We start from the raw sequence: 16,653 nt of genomic DNA, 5'->3' as shown, positions 1-16,653 counted from the left end.
CAGTACACTGTGCCCCATCAGGCCCCTACTCCACCACTACCACATATCTACAACACACTGTGTGTCCCCTCAGGCCCCTACTCCACCACTACCACATATCTACAGTACACTGTGCCCCATCAGGCCCCTACTCCACCACTACCACATATCTACAACACACTGTGCCCCATCAGGCCCCTACTCCACCACTACCACATATCTACAGTACACTGTGCCCCCTCAGGCCCCTACTCCACCACTACCACATATCTACGGTACACTGTGCCCCCTCAGGCCCCTCCTCCACCACTACCACATATCTACAACACACTGTGCCCCCTCAGGCCCCTACTCCACCACTACCACATATCTACAGTACACTGTGCCCCATCAGGCCCCTACTCCACCACTAACACATATCTACAGTACACTGTGCCCCCTCAGGCCCCTACTCCACCACTACCACATATCTACAGTACACTGTGCCCCCTCAGGCCCCTACTCCACCACTACCACATATCTACAACACACTGTGTCCCCTCAGGCCCCTACTCCACCACTACCACATATCTACAGTACACTGTGTCCCCTCAGGCCCCTACTCCACCACTACCACATATCTACAGTACACTGTGTCCCCTCAGGCCCCTACTCCACCACTACCACATATCTACAGTACACTGGGTCCCCTCAGGCCCCTACTCCACCACTACCACATATCTACAGTACACTGTGTCCCCCCAGGCCCCTACTCCACCACTACCACATATCTACAGTACACTGTGCCCCATCAGGCCCCTACTCCACCACTACCACATATCTACAGTGCACTGTGCCCCCTCAGGCCCCTACTCCACCACTACCACATATCTACAGTACACTGTGTCCCCTCAGGCCCCTACTCCACCACTACCACATATCTACAGTACACTGTGTCCCCTCAGGCCCCTACTCCACCACTACCACATATCTACAGTACACTGTGTCCCCTCAGGCCCCTACTCCACCACTACCACATATCTACAGTACACTGTGCCCCCTCAGGCCCCTACTCCACCACTACCACATATCTACAGTACACTGTGCCCCATCAGGCCCCTACTCCACCACTACCACATATCTACAACACACTGTGCCCCCTCAGGCCCCTACTCCACAGCTACCACATATCTACAACACACTGTGTGCCCCCTCAGGCCCCTACTCCACCACTACCACATATCTACAGTACACTGTGCCCCATCAGGCCCCTACTCCACCACTACCACATATCTACAGTACACTGTGCCCCCTCAGGCCCCTACTCCACCACTACCACATATCTACAGTACAATGTGCCCCATCAGGCCCCTACTCCACCACTACCACATATCTACAGTACACTGTGCCCCCTCAGGCCCCTACTCCACCACTACCACATATCTACAGTACACTGTGTCCCATCAGGCCCCTACTCCACCACTACCACATATCTACAACACACTGTGCCCCCTCAGGCCCCTACTCCACCACTACCACATATCTACAACACACTGTGTGCCCTCAGGCCCCTACTCCACCACTACCACATATCTACAACACACTGTGTGCCCCATCAGGCCCCTACTCCACCACTACCACATATCTACAGTACACTGTGCCCCCTCAGGCCCCTACTCCACCACTACCACATATCTACAGTACACTGTGCCCCATCAGGCCCCTACTCCACCACTACCACATATCTACAGTACACTGTGCCCCCTCAGGCCCCTACTCCACCACTACCACATATCTACAGTACACTGTGCCCCCTCAGGCCCCTACTCCACCACTACCACATATCTACAGTACACTGTGCCCCATCAGGCCCCTACTCCACCACTACCACATATCTACAGTACACTGTGCCCCCTCAGGCCCCTACTCCACCACTACCACATATCTACAGTACACTGTGTGCCCCCTCAGGCCCCTACTCCACCACTACCACATATCTACAACACACTGTGTGCCCCCAGGCCCCTCCTCCACCACTACCACATATCTACAACACACTGTGCCCCCTCAGGCCCCTACTCCACCACTACCACATATCTACAGTACACTGTGCCCCCTCAGGCCCCTACTCCACCACTACCACATATCTACAACACACTGTGCCCCATCAGGCCCCTACTCCACCACTACCACATATCTACAGTACACTGTGCCCCCTCAGGCCCCTACTCCACCACTACCACATATCTACAGTACACTGTGCCCCCTCAGGCCCCTACTCCACCACTACCACATATCTACAGTACACTGTGCCCCCTCAGGCCCCTACTCCACCACTACCACATATCTACAACACACTGTGCCCCCTCAGGCCCCTACTCCACCACTACCACATATCTACAACACACTGTGCCCCCTCAGGCCCCTACTCCACCACTACCACATATCTACAGTACACTGTGCCCCCTCAGGCCCCTACTCCACCACTACCACATATCTACAACACACTGTGTCCCCTCAGGCCCCTACTCCACCACTACCACATATCTACAACACACTGTGTGCCCCCAGGCCCCTACTCCACCACTACCACATATCTACAGTACACTGTGCCCCCTCAGGCCCCTACTCCACCACTACCACATATCTACAACACACTGTGCCCCCTCAGGCCCCTACTCCACCACTACCACATATCTACAGTACACTGTGCCCCCTCAGGCCCCTACTCCACCACTACCACATATCTACAGTACACTGTGCCCCCTCAGGCCCCTACTCCACCACTACCACATATCTACAACACACTGTGTGCCCCCTCAGGCCCCTACTCCACCACTACCACATATCTACAACACACTGTGTCCCCTCAGGCCCCTACTCCACCACTACCACATATCTACAACACACTGTGTCCCCTCAGGCCCCTACTCCACCACTACCACATATCTACAGTACACTGTGCCCCCTCAGGCCCCTACTCCACCACTACCACATATCTACAGTACACTGTGTGCCCCCAGGCCCCTACTCCACCACTACCACATATCTACAGTACACTGTGCCCCCTCAGGCCCCTACTCCACCACTACCACATATCTACAACACACTGTGTGCCCTCAAGCCCCTCCTCCACCACTACCACATATCTACGGTACACTGTGCCCCCTCAGGCCCCTACTCCACCACTACCACATATCTACAACACACTGTGTCCCCTCAGGCCCCTACTCCACCACTACCACATTATTACAGTACACTGTGCCCCCTCAGGCCCCTACTCCACCACTACCACATATCTACAACACACTGTGTCCCCTCAGGCCCCTACTCCACCACTACCACATATCTACAACACACTGTGTCCCCTCAGGCCCCTACTCCACTACTACCACATATCTACAACACACTGTGTCCCCTCAGGCCCCTACTCCACCACTACCACATATCTACAACACACTGTGCCCCCTCAGGCCCCTACTCCACCACTACCACATATCTACAGTACACTGTGTCCCCTCAGGCCCCTACTCCACCACTACCACATATCTACAGTACTAAATCCATATGTATGTATAGTGCGTATGTTATCGTATGTGTGTGTGTGTGTGTGTGTGTGTGTGTGTGTGTGTGTGTGTGTGTATGCATGTGTCTGTGCCAATGTTTGTGTTGCTGTTCCATAAGGTGCTTTTGTTAATCTGTTTTTTAAATCTGATTCTACTGCTTGCATCAGTTACTTGATGTGGAATAGAGTTCCATGTGGTCATGGCTCTATGTAGTACTGTGTGCCTCCCATAGTCTGTTCTGGACTTGGGGACTGTGAAGAGACATCTTGTGACCTCTTGTGGCATAATGATGCTGCTATTATAAAACATATTTGTAACTGTACAGGTACCCAGGACCTGTTTGAATATAATTGACCTTGTAATTACAATGGTTGTCCCGTGCTCTATTATTATAAAACTTTATATGAAAATCTTTGTGGTGGCCAGATCACAGGCTAGAAATGTGTTTTCAAAAGAGGCTGCCAATGTGTCTCAAACTCTACAGGCAAATGAGTCTGAGAGAAAAGCAGCAAAAACTGTAGCAATTGTTGTCCCCAACTATCTCATTTGTTGGATTCCAATTAAATGTTATTTAATTGTATTTAAATAGTTAATGTTTCATCATTCATTATCAGCTTTTTCCACTTGTTAATTCCGCAATTAATCCAATAATTTATGCTTTCTTTTATCCATGGTTCAATGTGACAGCTAAGCGTATTTTAACTAGGGTGAAGTTAAGGTGTTCATAGTTCCTATGTTTTTATTCCCTAGTTTGACATAGTTATGTTATACTATTTGTTGTTGTTATTGCTTCTTTCATGTAACAATATATTGACCTTACTTCGCTGCACGTTCTCGTCATAGATACATGTGGTGTTGATACAGAATGATTTGGCTGGATTGGATTGGAGTGACTTGGATAAGGCATAAGAAGGATTAAACTTGTTTTATAAATACATTGTAGTCATTTTGTGTTGTATATTCCAAATACCAATGTCTGTGGTTGTTCAATGTTATTTAAGGATAAACTGTACGTAATAATTCTAAAAGTACATTTTGAGGATGTATGTTGTTTAACATCACCCTCTTGTGGCATAATTGGGACACAATGCCTTTAACAAGTGTAGAAAAGTTGCATGATCCTAGATGATATCACATAACTTCCAGGCCTCACTCAATGGTGTATTGTAATAGTTCACGGTCAAAATGCAATTTTTAACGACATTCAGTAATCAGGCATTTACAGTTTGTTCACCAAATTACTCATTACTCCCACATTTGTTAAATGTTAGCCAGCTAGGTTTTTCTCATGTTTATAAATGACTACTATTTGTATTAATTATTAAACACAACAGTACAGGAGACCACAGCAGAGACTTCAATTTCAACATACTGGGTATGAACAGTACCACTACTCTTACTAACACTACTCTCAATACCACTACTCTCACTACCACTACTCTCAAAACCACTCCCCTCACTACCACTACTCTCACTACATTACTGCTGCCGGGTCAGGGGTCACACCAGAGCAGCTCTCAGATGCTGTTTACTCTGAATGAATATAGAGATTAGTAACACTTCATAATAACACTTTGTAATAAACAATTTATATTGGATTAGTAAATAGTTCATTTATCATTACTCCCAGATGTGTTTTAGTGAGCTAGTTATTCACACATTTATAAACAACTTTTATAGTTTGTAGTAATGATTAATACGTTCATAAGATGTTTAATAAAGGTCATTAAAAACCATTTACTGATCATTAGTAAAGTCATTTTGCAGACCATAAACACATGACTTCCTTCAGCACACTACAGTGTGACTGTTTCAGAATAAAAATGTTTAATTTAACCTCCTCTGTGTTGTTTTGTGTTTATACTGTAACCATTGATATGTTCTAGATTATTCTGAGAATAGTCAATTCAAATAAATGTTGCGGCCGCCATGACATTTGTCTTTATATATATTTTATATATTTAAAAAATATATATTTCACTGTGACCTGTAGCTTTTGACTATCAAGCAGGGTGTTACTGAGTGGGGAGGGCCGGAGGGGGGGGGTGTGTGTGTGTGTGTGTGTGTGTGTGTGTGTGTGTGTTGAGAGCGCACTGAAGCTGAGTCATGGTGACAGAGCATCATGCACACACGTGGTGTCATCTTTTACCAGTTGTAGGTAGGCTATTTAGCTTGTCATTATGGAGACACCTATTTCCAATCCATTTTTCCATAAAGTCATTGAGAAAATTAGGAAGGAATATCGATGTACACTAAGAAGCAAAATGTATGAAGAGAGAATATCAAATCAAATCAAATTTATTTACATAGCCCTTCGTCCATCAGCTGATATCTCAAAGTGCTGTACAGAAACCCAGCCTAAAACCCCAAACAGCAAGCAATGCAGGTGTTGAAGCACGGTGGCTAGGAAAAACTCCCTAGAAAGGCCAAAACCTAGGAAGAAACCTAGAGAGCAACCAGGCTATGAGGGGTGTCCTCTTCTGGCTGTGCCGGGTGGAGATTATAACAGAACATGGCCAAGATGTTCATGGATATGGTTTCCACATGTTTATTAACTGAAAGACACAAAAACAATAAAGAATGAACTAAAGGTGAAGACAATGGCAAGCTCACAGGCAAGTACACATAAACAAGATCCCACAAACCCCAGGCGGGAAAAATAACTACTTAAATATGATCCCCAATTAGAGACAACAATTACCAGCTGCCTCTAATTGGGAATCATACAAAACACCAAATTAGAAAAAGAAACTAGAACACAACATAGGCATACTAGATCACCCCCTAGTCACGCCCTGACCTACTACACCAGAGAGAAACAATGGCTCTCTCTGCTCAGGGTGTGACACCTAGTTAAATAAAGGTTAAAAAAAGAAAGTTATATTAGGCTAGTTTTCAGGCAGGTTTTGAGAGAAATGTTATGTACAATCAATCAAATATATTATAAAGCCCTTTTTACATCAGCCAATGTCACAAAGTGCTATACAGAAACCCTCCCTAAAACCCCAAACAGCAAACAATGCAGGTGTAGGAGCACAGTGGCTAGAAAAAACTCCCTAGAAAGGCAGGAACCTAGGAAGAAACCTATAGAGGAACCAGGCTCTGAGGAGTGGCCAAACCTCTTCTGGCTGTGCCGAGTGGAGATTATAACAGTACATGGCCAAGATGTTCAAACATTTATAGATGACCAGCAGGGTCAAATAATAATAATCACAGTGGTTGTAGAGGGTGTAACTACTCTGAGACAAGGCCGAGTATAGCCTACGAAGATCTCCCCTACGAAGATCTCGCCCGGCTGATTTGTAGGCGGGGTAGCGGTAGCCAGGTGGAAAGCATGGCCAGCCATAGAAAAATGCTTATTGAATATCTCAATTATTGTTTCCTAGCCTCCATGGACTTTACAGTGTCCCATAACTTTTTTGAGTTAGTACTACAGGATGCACATTTCTGTTTGAAAAAGCTAACATTAGCTTTCCTAACTGCCTGTGTATATTTGTTCCTAACTTCCCTAAAAAGTTGCACATCACGGGGGCTATTTGATGCTAATGCAGAACGCCACAGGATGTTTTTGTGCTGGTCAATGGCAGACAGGTCTGGAGTGAACCAAGGGCAATATCTATTCCTAGTTCTACATTTTTTGAACAGAGCATGCTTATTTAAGATGGTGAGGAAGGCACTTTAAAAGAATCACCAGGCATCCTCTACTGACAGGATGAGGTCAATGTCCTTCCAGGATACCCCGGCCAGGTCAATTAGAAAGGCCTGCTCGCTGAAGTGTTTTAGGGAGCTTTTGACAGTGATGAGGGGTGGTCGTTTGATTGCAGAACCATTACGGATGCAGGCAATGAGGCGGTGATCGATGAGATCTTGGTTGAAAACAGCAGAGGTGTATTTGGAGGGCGAATTAGTTAGGATGATATCTATGAGGGTGCCCGTGTTTACGGATTTGGGGTGGTACCTGGTAAGTTCAATGATAATTTGTTTGAGATTTAGGGCATCCTTCTTAGATTGTAGGATTGCCAGGTTGTTATTATTTAAGCATGTCCCAGTTTAGGTCACCTAACAGCACGAGCTCAGAAGATAGATGGGGGGAATCAATTCACATATGGTGTCCAGGGCACAGCTGGGGACAGAGGGTGGTCTATAGAAAGTGGTAACTGTGAGAGACTTGTTTCTGGAAAGGTGAATTTTTAGAAGTAGAAGCTCAAATTGTTTTGGTACAGACCTGGATAGTAAGATAGAACCCAATTGTTATACTTGAGTAAAAGTAAAGACACAGTACCTTAATGGAAAATAATTCAAGTAAAATAAACGGTTACTCAGTAAAATACTTCTTCAGTAGAAGTATTTGGTTTTAAATATAGTTATGTATCAAAAGTAAATGTAATTGCTAAAATATATTTAAGTATGAAAATTAAAAGTATAAATAATTTCAAATTCTTTATATTAAACATAAGGAACCTTTTTTAATTATTATTTATGGACAGCCAGGGGCAGATTCCAACACTCAGACATCCTTTACAAACGAACCATGTGTGTTTAGACAGTCCGTCAGATGAGAGACGCTAGGGATGACCAACTTAGCACTTCTAGGTCCTTTCAATTTTTGCAAACTTTCCATTGGATCCACTGTAAATGCTGGTAACAACACTGAACATCAAATCCCATTAAATTCCAGTGAATTGCAACTATGATTACATTTTCAAATGGCTTAATGAATGAGCCCAACACATGACATCATCACAACAGAGTTCCTTTTGCATGGCCTTAATAAATGGGGGAGTTCTTTTTGCATGGCCTAGAGTCCCCGGGTGGGTGGATATTTCACTTAAGGACCATTGGTCTAAAATCCAAATACTCCGTTCACACTGGGCACCGGACCATGCTAAACGAACTCAGATTTATAGATTGACATGTTTGTTACATTCATACATATCTGTTTTACCGTTTAGAAATGAAAACACCTTATGTATCTAGCCCCCCCATCTGAAGAAGTCATAAGTATTTGGACAACTTCACTTGTAGTGTATTAGAGGTGGTAACCCTTTAAATATAATGTTCAGTTAAGTTATATATTTAGATATATAGGTTTCAATTCTCGGGCCGACCCTTTTCTCTATATATATCAACGATGTCGCTCTTGCTGCGGGTGATTCCCTGATCCACCTCTACGCAGACGACACTATTCTGTATACATCTGGCCCTTCCTTGGACACTGTGTTAATAAGACCAAATTCTTATTTACAATGACGGCCTACCAAAAGGCCAAAGGCCTCCTGCGGGTACAAGGGCTGGAATAAAAATAATAATAATATAAATATATATGTATACATAAATACAGTGGGGAGAACAAGTATTTGACATGCTGCCGATTTTGCAGGTTTTCCTACTTACAAAGCATGTAGAGGTCTGTAATTTGTATCATAGGTACACTTCAACTGTGAGAGATGGAATCTAAAACAAAAATCCAGAAAATCACATTGTATGATTTTTAAGTAATTAATTAGCATTTTATTGCATGACATAAGTATTTGATCACCTACCAACCAGTAAGAATTCCGGCTCTCACAGACCTGTTAGTTTTTCTTTAAGAAGCCCTCCGGCTCTCCACTCATTACCTGTATTAACTGCACCTGTTTGAACTCGTTACCTGTATAAAAGACACCTGTCCACACACTCAATCAAACAGACTCCAACCTCTCCACAACGGCCAAGACCAGAGAGGGTGTAAGGGCTAAAATTGTAGACCTGCCCAAGGCTGAGATGGGCTACAGGACAATAGGCAAGCAGCTTGGTGAGAAGGCAACAACTGTTGGCGCAATAATTAGAAAATGGAAGAAGTTCAAGATGACGGTCAATCACCCTCGGTCTGGAAACCATGCAAGATCTCACCTCGTGGGTCATCAATGATCATGAGGAAGGTGAGGGATCAGCCCAGAACTACACGGCAGGACCTGGTCAACGACCTGAAGAGAGCTGGGACCACAGTCTCAAAGAAAACCATTAGTAACACACTACGCCGTCTTGGATTAAAATCCTGCAGCGCACGCAAGGTCCCCCTGCTCAAGCCAGCGCATGTCCAGGCCCGTCTGAATTTTGCCAATGACCATCTGGATGATCCAGAGGAGGAATGGGAGAAGGTCATGTGGTCTGATGAGACAAAAATAGAGCTTTTTGGTCTAAACTCCACTCACCATGTTTGGAGGAAGAAGAAGGATGAGTACAATCCCAAGAACACCATCCCAACCGTGAAGCATGGAGGTGGAAACATCATTCTTTGGGGATGCAAAGGGGACAGGACGACTGCACCGTATTGAGGGGAGGATGGATGGGGCCATGTATCGCGAGATCTTGGCCAACAACCTCCTTCCCTCAGTAAGAGCATTGAAGATGGGTCGTGGCTGGGTCTTCCAGCATGACAACAACCCGAAACACACAGCCAGGGAAACTAAGGAGTGGCTCTGTAAGAAGCATCTCAAGGTCCTGGAGTGGCCTAGCCAGTCTCAAGACCTGAACAAAAATAGAAAATCTTTGGAGGGAGCTGAAAGTCCGTATTGCCCAGTGACAGCCCCGAAACCTGAAGGATCTGGAGAAGGTCTGCATGGAGGAGTGGGCCAAAATCCTTGCTGCAGTGTGTGAAAACCTGGTCAAGAACTACAGGAAACGTATGATCTCTGTAATTGCAAACAATGTTTATGTTCCAAATATTAAGTTCTGCTTTTCTGATGTATCAAATACTTATGTCATGCAATAAAATGCAAACTAATTACTTAAATTTTTTGGGGGAATTCACAGTTGAAGTGCACCTATGATAAAAAAAATACAGACATCTACATGCTTGGTAAGTAGGAAAACCTGCAAAATCGGCAGTGTATCAAATACTTGTTCTCCCCACTGTATATAGAACAAAACACATCACGACAAGAGAGACAACACTACATAAAGAGAGACCTAAGACAACAGCATAGCTTGACAGCAACACATGACAACACAGCATGGTAGAAACACAACATGACAAATACATGGTAGCAACACAACACGACAACAATAAGGTAGCAACACAGCATGGCAGCAGCACAGCATGGTAGCAGCACAAAACATGGTACAAACATTATTGGGCACAGGCAACAGCACAAACGGCAAGAAGGTAGAGACAACAATACTTCACGCGAAGCAGCCACAAATGTCAGAAAGAGTGTCCGTGATTGAGTCTTTGAATGAAGAGATAAAACAGTCCAGTTTGAGTGTTTATTACAGCTCGTTCCAGTCGCTAGCTGCAGCGAACTGAAAAGACGAGCGACCTAGGGATGTGTGTGCTTTGGGGACCTTTAACAGAATGTGACTGGCAGAATGGGTGTTGTATGTGGAGGATGAGAGCTGCAGCAAATATCTCAGATAGGGGGGAGTGAGCCCTAAGAGGGTTTTATAAATAAGCATCAACGAGTGTGTCTTTTTAATTTTAAAATGTTTTATGTTTTATTTCACCTTTATTTGAAGTTAGTGAGGGATATTTAAGTCTCTAACTTCAGCAATTTTTGCAATTCGTTCCAGTTACAGAGAACTGTAAGGAAAGGTGGCCAAAGGTGTTGGTTTAGGGGGTGACCAGAGAGATATAACTGCTGGAGCATGTGCTATGGGTGGGTGTTTTTATGGTGACCAGTGAGCTGAGATAAGGCAGAGCTTTACCTAGCAAAGACTTATAGATGACCTGGAGCCAGTTCGTCTGCGACGAATATGCAGACTGTCCAAGGAATCCATAGCACACAACCACACACCATGGCTGAACTGGGATCCCTATTGTTCACGATATCTTCTCATACTGCACAGGGACAGGGTCAAAGGTGTATATCACAACAAAGTGCTACCACGACATACCACTCTGTTCATCGAAGGTCAACTAACACATGGGCAGAGCCTGTTTTAAGACCGAAAGATAGTCTGCTGCAACTAATACTGGGGGAGGAAGGCCTATCCACCCAGACATACATGGTGGAGCTGAAAACATGGACAGTATTGTCAACATCATGCAACACCAAAATAATATTACTGAAATTCTGGTAAGGCAGAAAAAGTTGCCCTCATTACTACCTCTTAGTGTTCCAGTGATTAAGGGTGACCCACTAGACTAACCTCAACATACTGGTTATGAACACTACCACTAATCTCACTACATCACTGCTGCCAGGTCAGGGGTCACACCAGAGCAGCTCTCAGATCCTGTTTTCTCTAAATGAAAATAGAGATTGGTAACACTTTATAATAACACTTTGTAATAAACAATTTATAATGGATTAGTAAATAGTTAATTCATCATTCATTTTTCATTACTCCAGATAAAAAATGTTAAGCTAGTCTTTTAAACATATATAAACAACTATTGTTGTTTAATATTATGGTAGTATTATATTATATAGTATTTAATAATGATTTATAAGATCATTAATAAGATGTTTAATACATGTCCTTATAAACCTCTAAAGTGAGAACTATTCATACTTATAACCGAAAAGAACTCCTTGAAATCAGGACAGCGATTACTCACCCGTACTGCAAAAATATTTTTTATTTAACACAAGGGATGGCGGTCTGTGTATATTTCTAAACAGCAGCTGGTGCAAGAAATCTAATAGTAGAGAGGATTTTGCTCGCCTGAGGTAGAGTATCTCATGATAAGCTGTAGACAACACTATTTACCAATTGAGTTTTCATCTATATTCTTCGAAGCTGTCTATTTACCACCACAAACCGATGCTGGCACTAAGACCACAGTCAATGAGCTGTACATCGCCATAAAGCAAACAAAAAAATGCTCATCCAGAGGCGCCGCTCTTAGTGGCCATGGACTTTAATGCAGGGAAACTTAAATCTGTTTTATCTCATTTATACCAGCATGTTAAACGTGCAACCAGATTAATAAAAAACTCAAGACCACCTTTACTCCAAACACAGAGAAGTGTACAAAGCTCTCCATCGCCCTCCATTTGACAAATCTGACCATAATTCAATGGTCCCGCAATGCCCTCTGACGAACCATCAAACAGGCGTCAATACAGTTTTTTTATTTTTTTATTTAACCTTTATTTAACCAGGTAGGCCAGTTGAGAACATTTTCTCATTTACAACTGCAACCTGGCCCAGATAAAGCAAAGCAGTGCGACACAAACAACACAGATGCGATAAACAACAGTACAGGCAAATACAATAGAAAAAAATATATTTACAGTGTGTGGAAATGGTGTAAGTAGGTAAGGCAATAAATAGGCCATAGTAGCGAAGTCATTACAATTTAGCAAATGAACACTGGAGTGATAGATGAGCAGATGATGATGTGCAAGTAGAAATACTGGTGTGCAAAAAAAGTAAATAAAAACAATATGGGGATGAGGTAGGTAGATTGGATGAGCTATTTACAGATGAGCTATTTACAGATGGGCTGTGTACAGCTGCAGCGATCGGTGAGCTGCTCAGATAGCTGTTTGATACGGTTTTCCCTTTAGAAAAGTTAACATTAGAAAACAGTTTACTTTAAGCCATCTCTGAGCGAATTTACATATCTAAAGCCTCTATAGCGCCTAAAGTAATTGTACAGTGCTTTGTCGCTGCATTATCAGTTCTAGCGTGTTCATGTGTTTAATGGAAGAAGGACCTGAAATAGGTGTCTCCATAAAGATAATCTAAAGAGCCTACCTACAAGTGCAGCGCTCTCTCAACCAGTGCTCCCAACACACACTCAGCCCTCCCGCCCTCACCCTCCCCACCCTCCACTCACAAACAAACTTATTCACTCACTCTGTAACAGCCTGCAAACTGCTTGATAGTCAGCAGCATCAGGTCACAGTGAAACATGTAACAAAATATACAAAAAGACAAATACCATGGCGGCCGCAACATTTATTTGAATTGACTATTCTCAGAATAATCTAGAACATATCAATGGTTAAAGTATAAACACAAAACAACACAGAGGAGGTTAAATTAAACATTTGATTCTGAAACAGTCACACTGTAGTGTGCTGAAGGAAGTCATGTGTTTATGGTCTGCAAAATGACTTTACTAATGAGTAGTAAACGGTTTATAATTACATTTATTGAACATCTTATGAACTTAAGAATCATTATTATATACTTTAAAAGTTGATTATAAATATGAGAATAACTACCTTACTAAAACAAATGTGGGAATAATGATACATAACTATCTACTCATCCACTCTAAATGCTTTAATAAAAGGTGTTATTATAAAGTGTCAGCAATCTCTATATACATTCAGAGTAAATAACATCTGAAAGAGCTGCTCTGGTGTGACCCCTGACCTGGAAGCATTAATGTAGTGAGAGCAGTGGTAGTGTTCATAACCAGTGTGTTGAGGTTGAAGTGTCTGCTTCAGTCTTCTGCCCTGTTGTGTTTAATCATTATTCCATATAGTGGTCATTTGTAAAAGTGAGAATACCTAGCTGACTAACATTTAACAAATGTGGGAGTAATGATGAATAAATGGTGAACAAACTGTAAATGATTACAAATGGTTTAATAGGGAACATTATTATAAAGTGTTACCTACAATTTCATATTATTACATTTTACAAGTACTTACACAATACACCATTGAGTTAGACTTGGATGTTATCTGATATCATAAAGAATTGCACATTTCAACTTTAATGTACTTGTTTAAGGCGTTGTGTCCCAAATGAGCCACTAGAGGGTAATGTTTAACAACATATAGACTGAGTGTACAGAACATGAAAGGTATAATCCCTTATTGATGTCACCTGTTAAATACAATTCAATCATTGTAGACGAAGGTGAGGAGACAGGTAAAAGAAGGATTTTTAAGCCTTAAAACAATTAAGACATGGATTGTGTATGTGTGCCATTCACAGGGTGAATGGGCAAGACAACATATTTAAGTGCCTTTGAAAGGGGTATGGTACTAGGTGCCAGGGGAATTGGTGTTGATTGTGTCAAGAAGGGCAACGGTGTTTTTCACACCCAGCAATTTCCTGTGTATCAAGATTGGTCAGTCACCCACAGCACAAAGGATTGGAGTCAATATGGGCCGGCATCCCTGTGGAACACTTTCGACATCTTGTAGAGTCCATTTCCTGACTAATTCAGGCTGTATTGAGGGCAAAAGAGGGTGCAATTCAATATTAGGTTGTTGTTCCTAATGTTTTGTACACTCAGCTTATAATTACTTATGACATCCTCAAAATGTGCTTTCAGAAAACGCACAAACTATTTACCATTAAAAAACATGGCACTACCACAGGTGTTGGTATTTGGAATATACAACCCAAACTGACTACAATGTATTTTATAAAACAAGCTTATACCTTCTTATGCCTTCTCCTAGTCATTCCAATCCACCCAAATCATTCTGTATCAACACCACATGTATCTATGATGACAACACAGAGATAAGTAATGAAAGAGTATTGTTACATGAAAGAAGCAATTACAACAATTGTATGACAAAACCATATCAAACCTGTTTGTCAAACTGGGGAATAAAAACATAGGAACTATGAACGCCTAAACTTCAGAGTTATAATAAGTTTAGCCGTCACTTTGAACCAAGGATAAAAGAAAGCATAAATTATTGGATTAATTAAGGAGTTAACAAGTGGCAGAAAGCAGATGATGGATGATGATACATTTTCACCAAAAAAAGATAGAAAGAAAGTAACAGGAGATGGAGTCCAACAAATGAGATAGTTGAAAACAACAATAGAAAGAGTTTTTGTTGCTTTTCTCTCAGACTTATTTTCCTGTACAGTTTGAACACCAGCCTCTTTTGAAAATACCTTTCTGGCCTGTGATCTGGCCACCACAAAGATTTTCAAATAAAGCGTTATAATAATAGCGCAAGGGACAACCATTTTAAGTACAAGGCTAATGATATTAACCCAATTGAACCCTTCAAGAATAAAACATTCTTTCAAACACCTACTCGGTACCTGTACATTTACAAAGTTTTTTACAATAGCAGCATCGTGTATGATACAACAACACCAGGTAATGGATATAGAACACGTCGTTCTTGTTATTGTTATTTTAGAGTGGTACAATAAGGGATCACACACAGCAACATAGCGGTCAATAGATATCAAGACCAAATTGCCCAGAGATAAAGAGGTACTTAAACAAGTGATGTAGAATTGAAACACACAGAAATATTCCCCAAAACCCCAGCATGATTCCATTATTGCTACCGTCGTTACTGGTAACGCAATCAATCCCACCAGGAGATCTGACACAGCCAGAGAGAGAATGAGCAGGTTGGTTGGAGTGTGAAGCTGCTTGAAGTGAGAGATGGAGATAATCACCAGTACGTTCAAAAATACTGTAACTGCTGAAATCACTGAGATGAATAAGTAGATTGCTGAGTGAATTGAAGTCAATGGCAAAGCCTTTCTGCAAGAAGAATTTCTGTCTTGAAAACAGTATTGAACATCTTCGAGTTCCTCCATTTGTAGTAAAATATCAAAATGCTGAGATCATCCTGCTCCTGCTTGGTCCTGTAAGTGACCCTGCCAGGTCAGCCGTCTGACAAACTCTGAGCTCTGCCTCTCTATTTATCCATGACTGACTGACTGACACCACCCCCCCCCCACCCCCCCACCCCCCCCACCCCCCTCCACAGGAGCCTCTCTGCACACACACAAACACACACAAGTCATTTATGAAAACATGATGTAATGTATGATGTGATTGGATGTTGCTGTGCCCACCTAGCCTGTCCTTCAGTCTCACTGATTGTTAGATATGAGTGTAAAGGTACATGTTCTGAAATACTGAGCATTATAATGGGGACGATTTTGTTCTCCTATTTCCACAATGTTTTATTAATAGCCAGAGATTTGAATTTAAAATTATGTAAATCATGGTTATTTCATTTATAATTGGGCTGATTCAAACAAATACATTTTTAAGTAGGTTAGAAGCAGGACAGTGAGACAGAGTCTGGGTCAGACAGTCAGGCAGGCAGGCCCTACCTGGACCTCTGCCTCTTCTCAGTGGGAGGAGTCTGGAGTTTCATCTCTCTCCGGTCCCCAGAGGGAACCAAACTTACAGCCTGACCTGGTCAAGAGGGCAGAGGAGAGAGTGGAAGTCATCCTAGATGAC

At 42.7% G+C, this 16,653-nt stretch overlaps 1 protein-coding gene across 1 annotated transcript; it reads right to left on the bottom strand.

Annotated features, from left to right (window-relative positions):
* Positions 1-11,325: 11,325 nt before the first annotated feature.
* On the bottom strand, positions 11,326-16,064 carry LOC110502162 (trace amine-associated receptor 13c-like). Its single transcript, XM_090215081.1, has 2 exons — positions 15,333-16,064; positions 11,326-11,343 (listed from the first exon to the last, which is right to left on the bottom strand). Exons 1-2 carry the CDS (start codon positions 15,996-15,998, stop codon positions 11,326-11,328), a joined length of 684 nt encoding a protein of 227 aa, XP_090071207.1. The 5' UTR covers positions 15,999-16,064.
* Positions 16,065-16,653: the final 589 nt, after the last annotated feature.

Source organism: Oncorhynchus mykiss, chromosome 22 (genome assembly GCF_057628025.1).
Source record: "Oncorhynchus mykiss isolate SJ-2025 chromosome 22, ASM5762802v1, whole genome shotgun sequence".
NCBI classification, from domain to species: Eukaryota; Metazoa; Chordata; class Actinopteri; order Salmoniformes; family Salmonidae; genus Oncorhynchus; species Oncorhynchus mykiss.
The sequence above is the reverse complement of the archived record's forward strand: the minus strand, read 5'-3'. Positions and strand labels throughout refer to the sequence as shown.

What these genes read in the sequence shown, in the direction of transcription:
- LOC110502162 (XM_090215081.1), bottom strand. Translation starts at nt 15,998, where the DNA reads ATGGAGGAACTCGAAGATGTTCAATACTGTTTTCAAGACAGAAATTCT.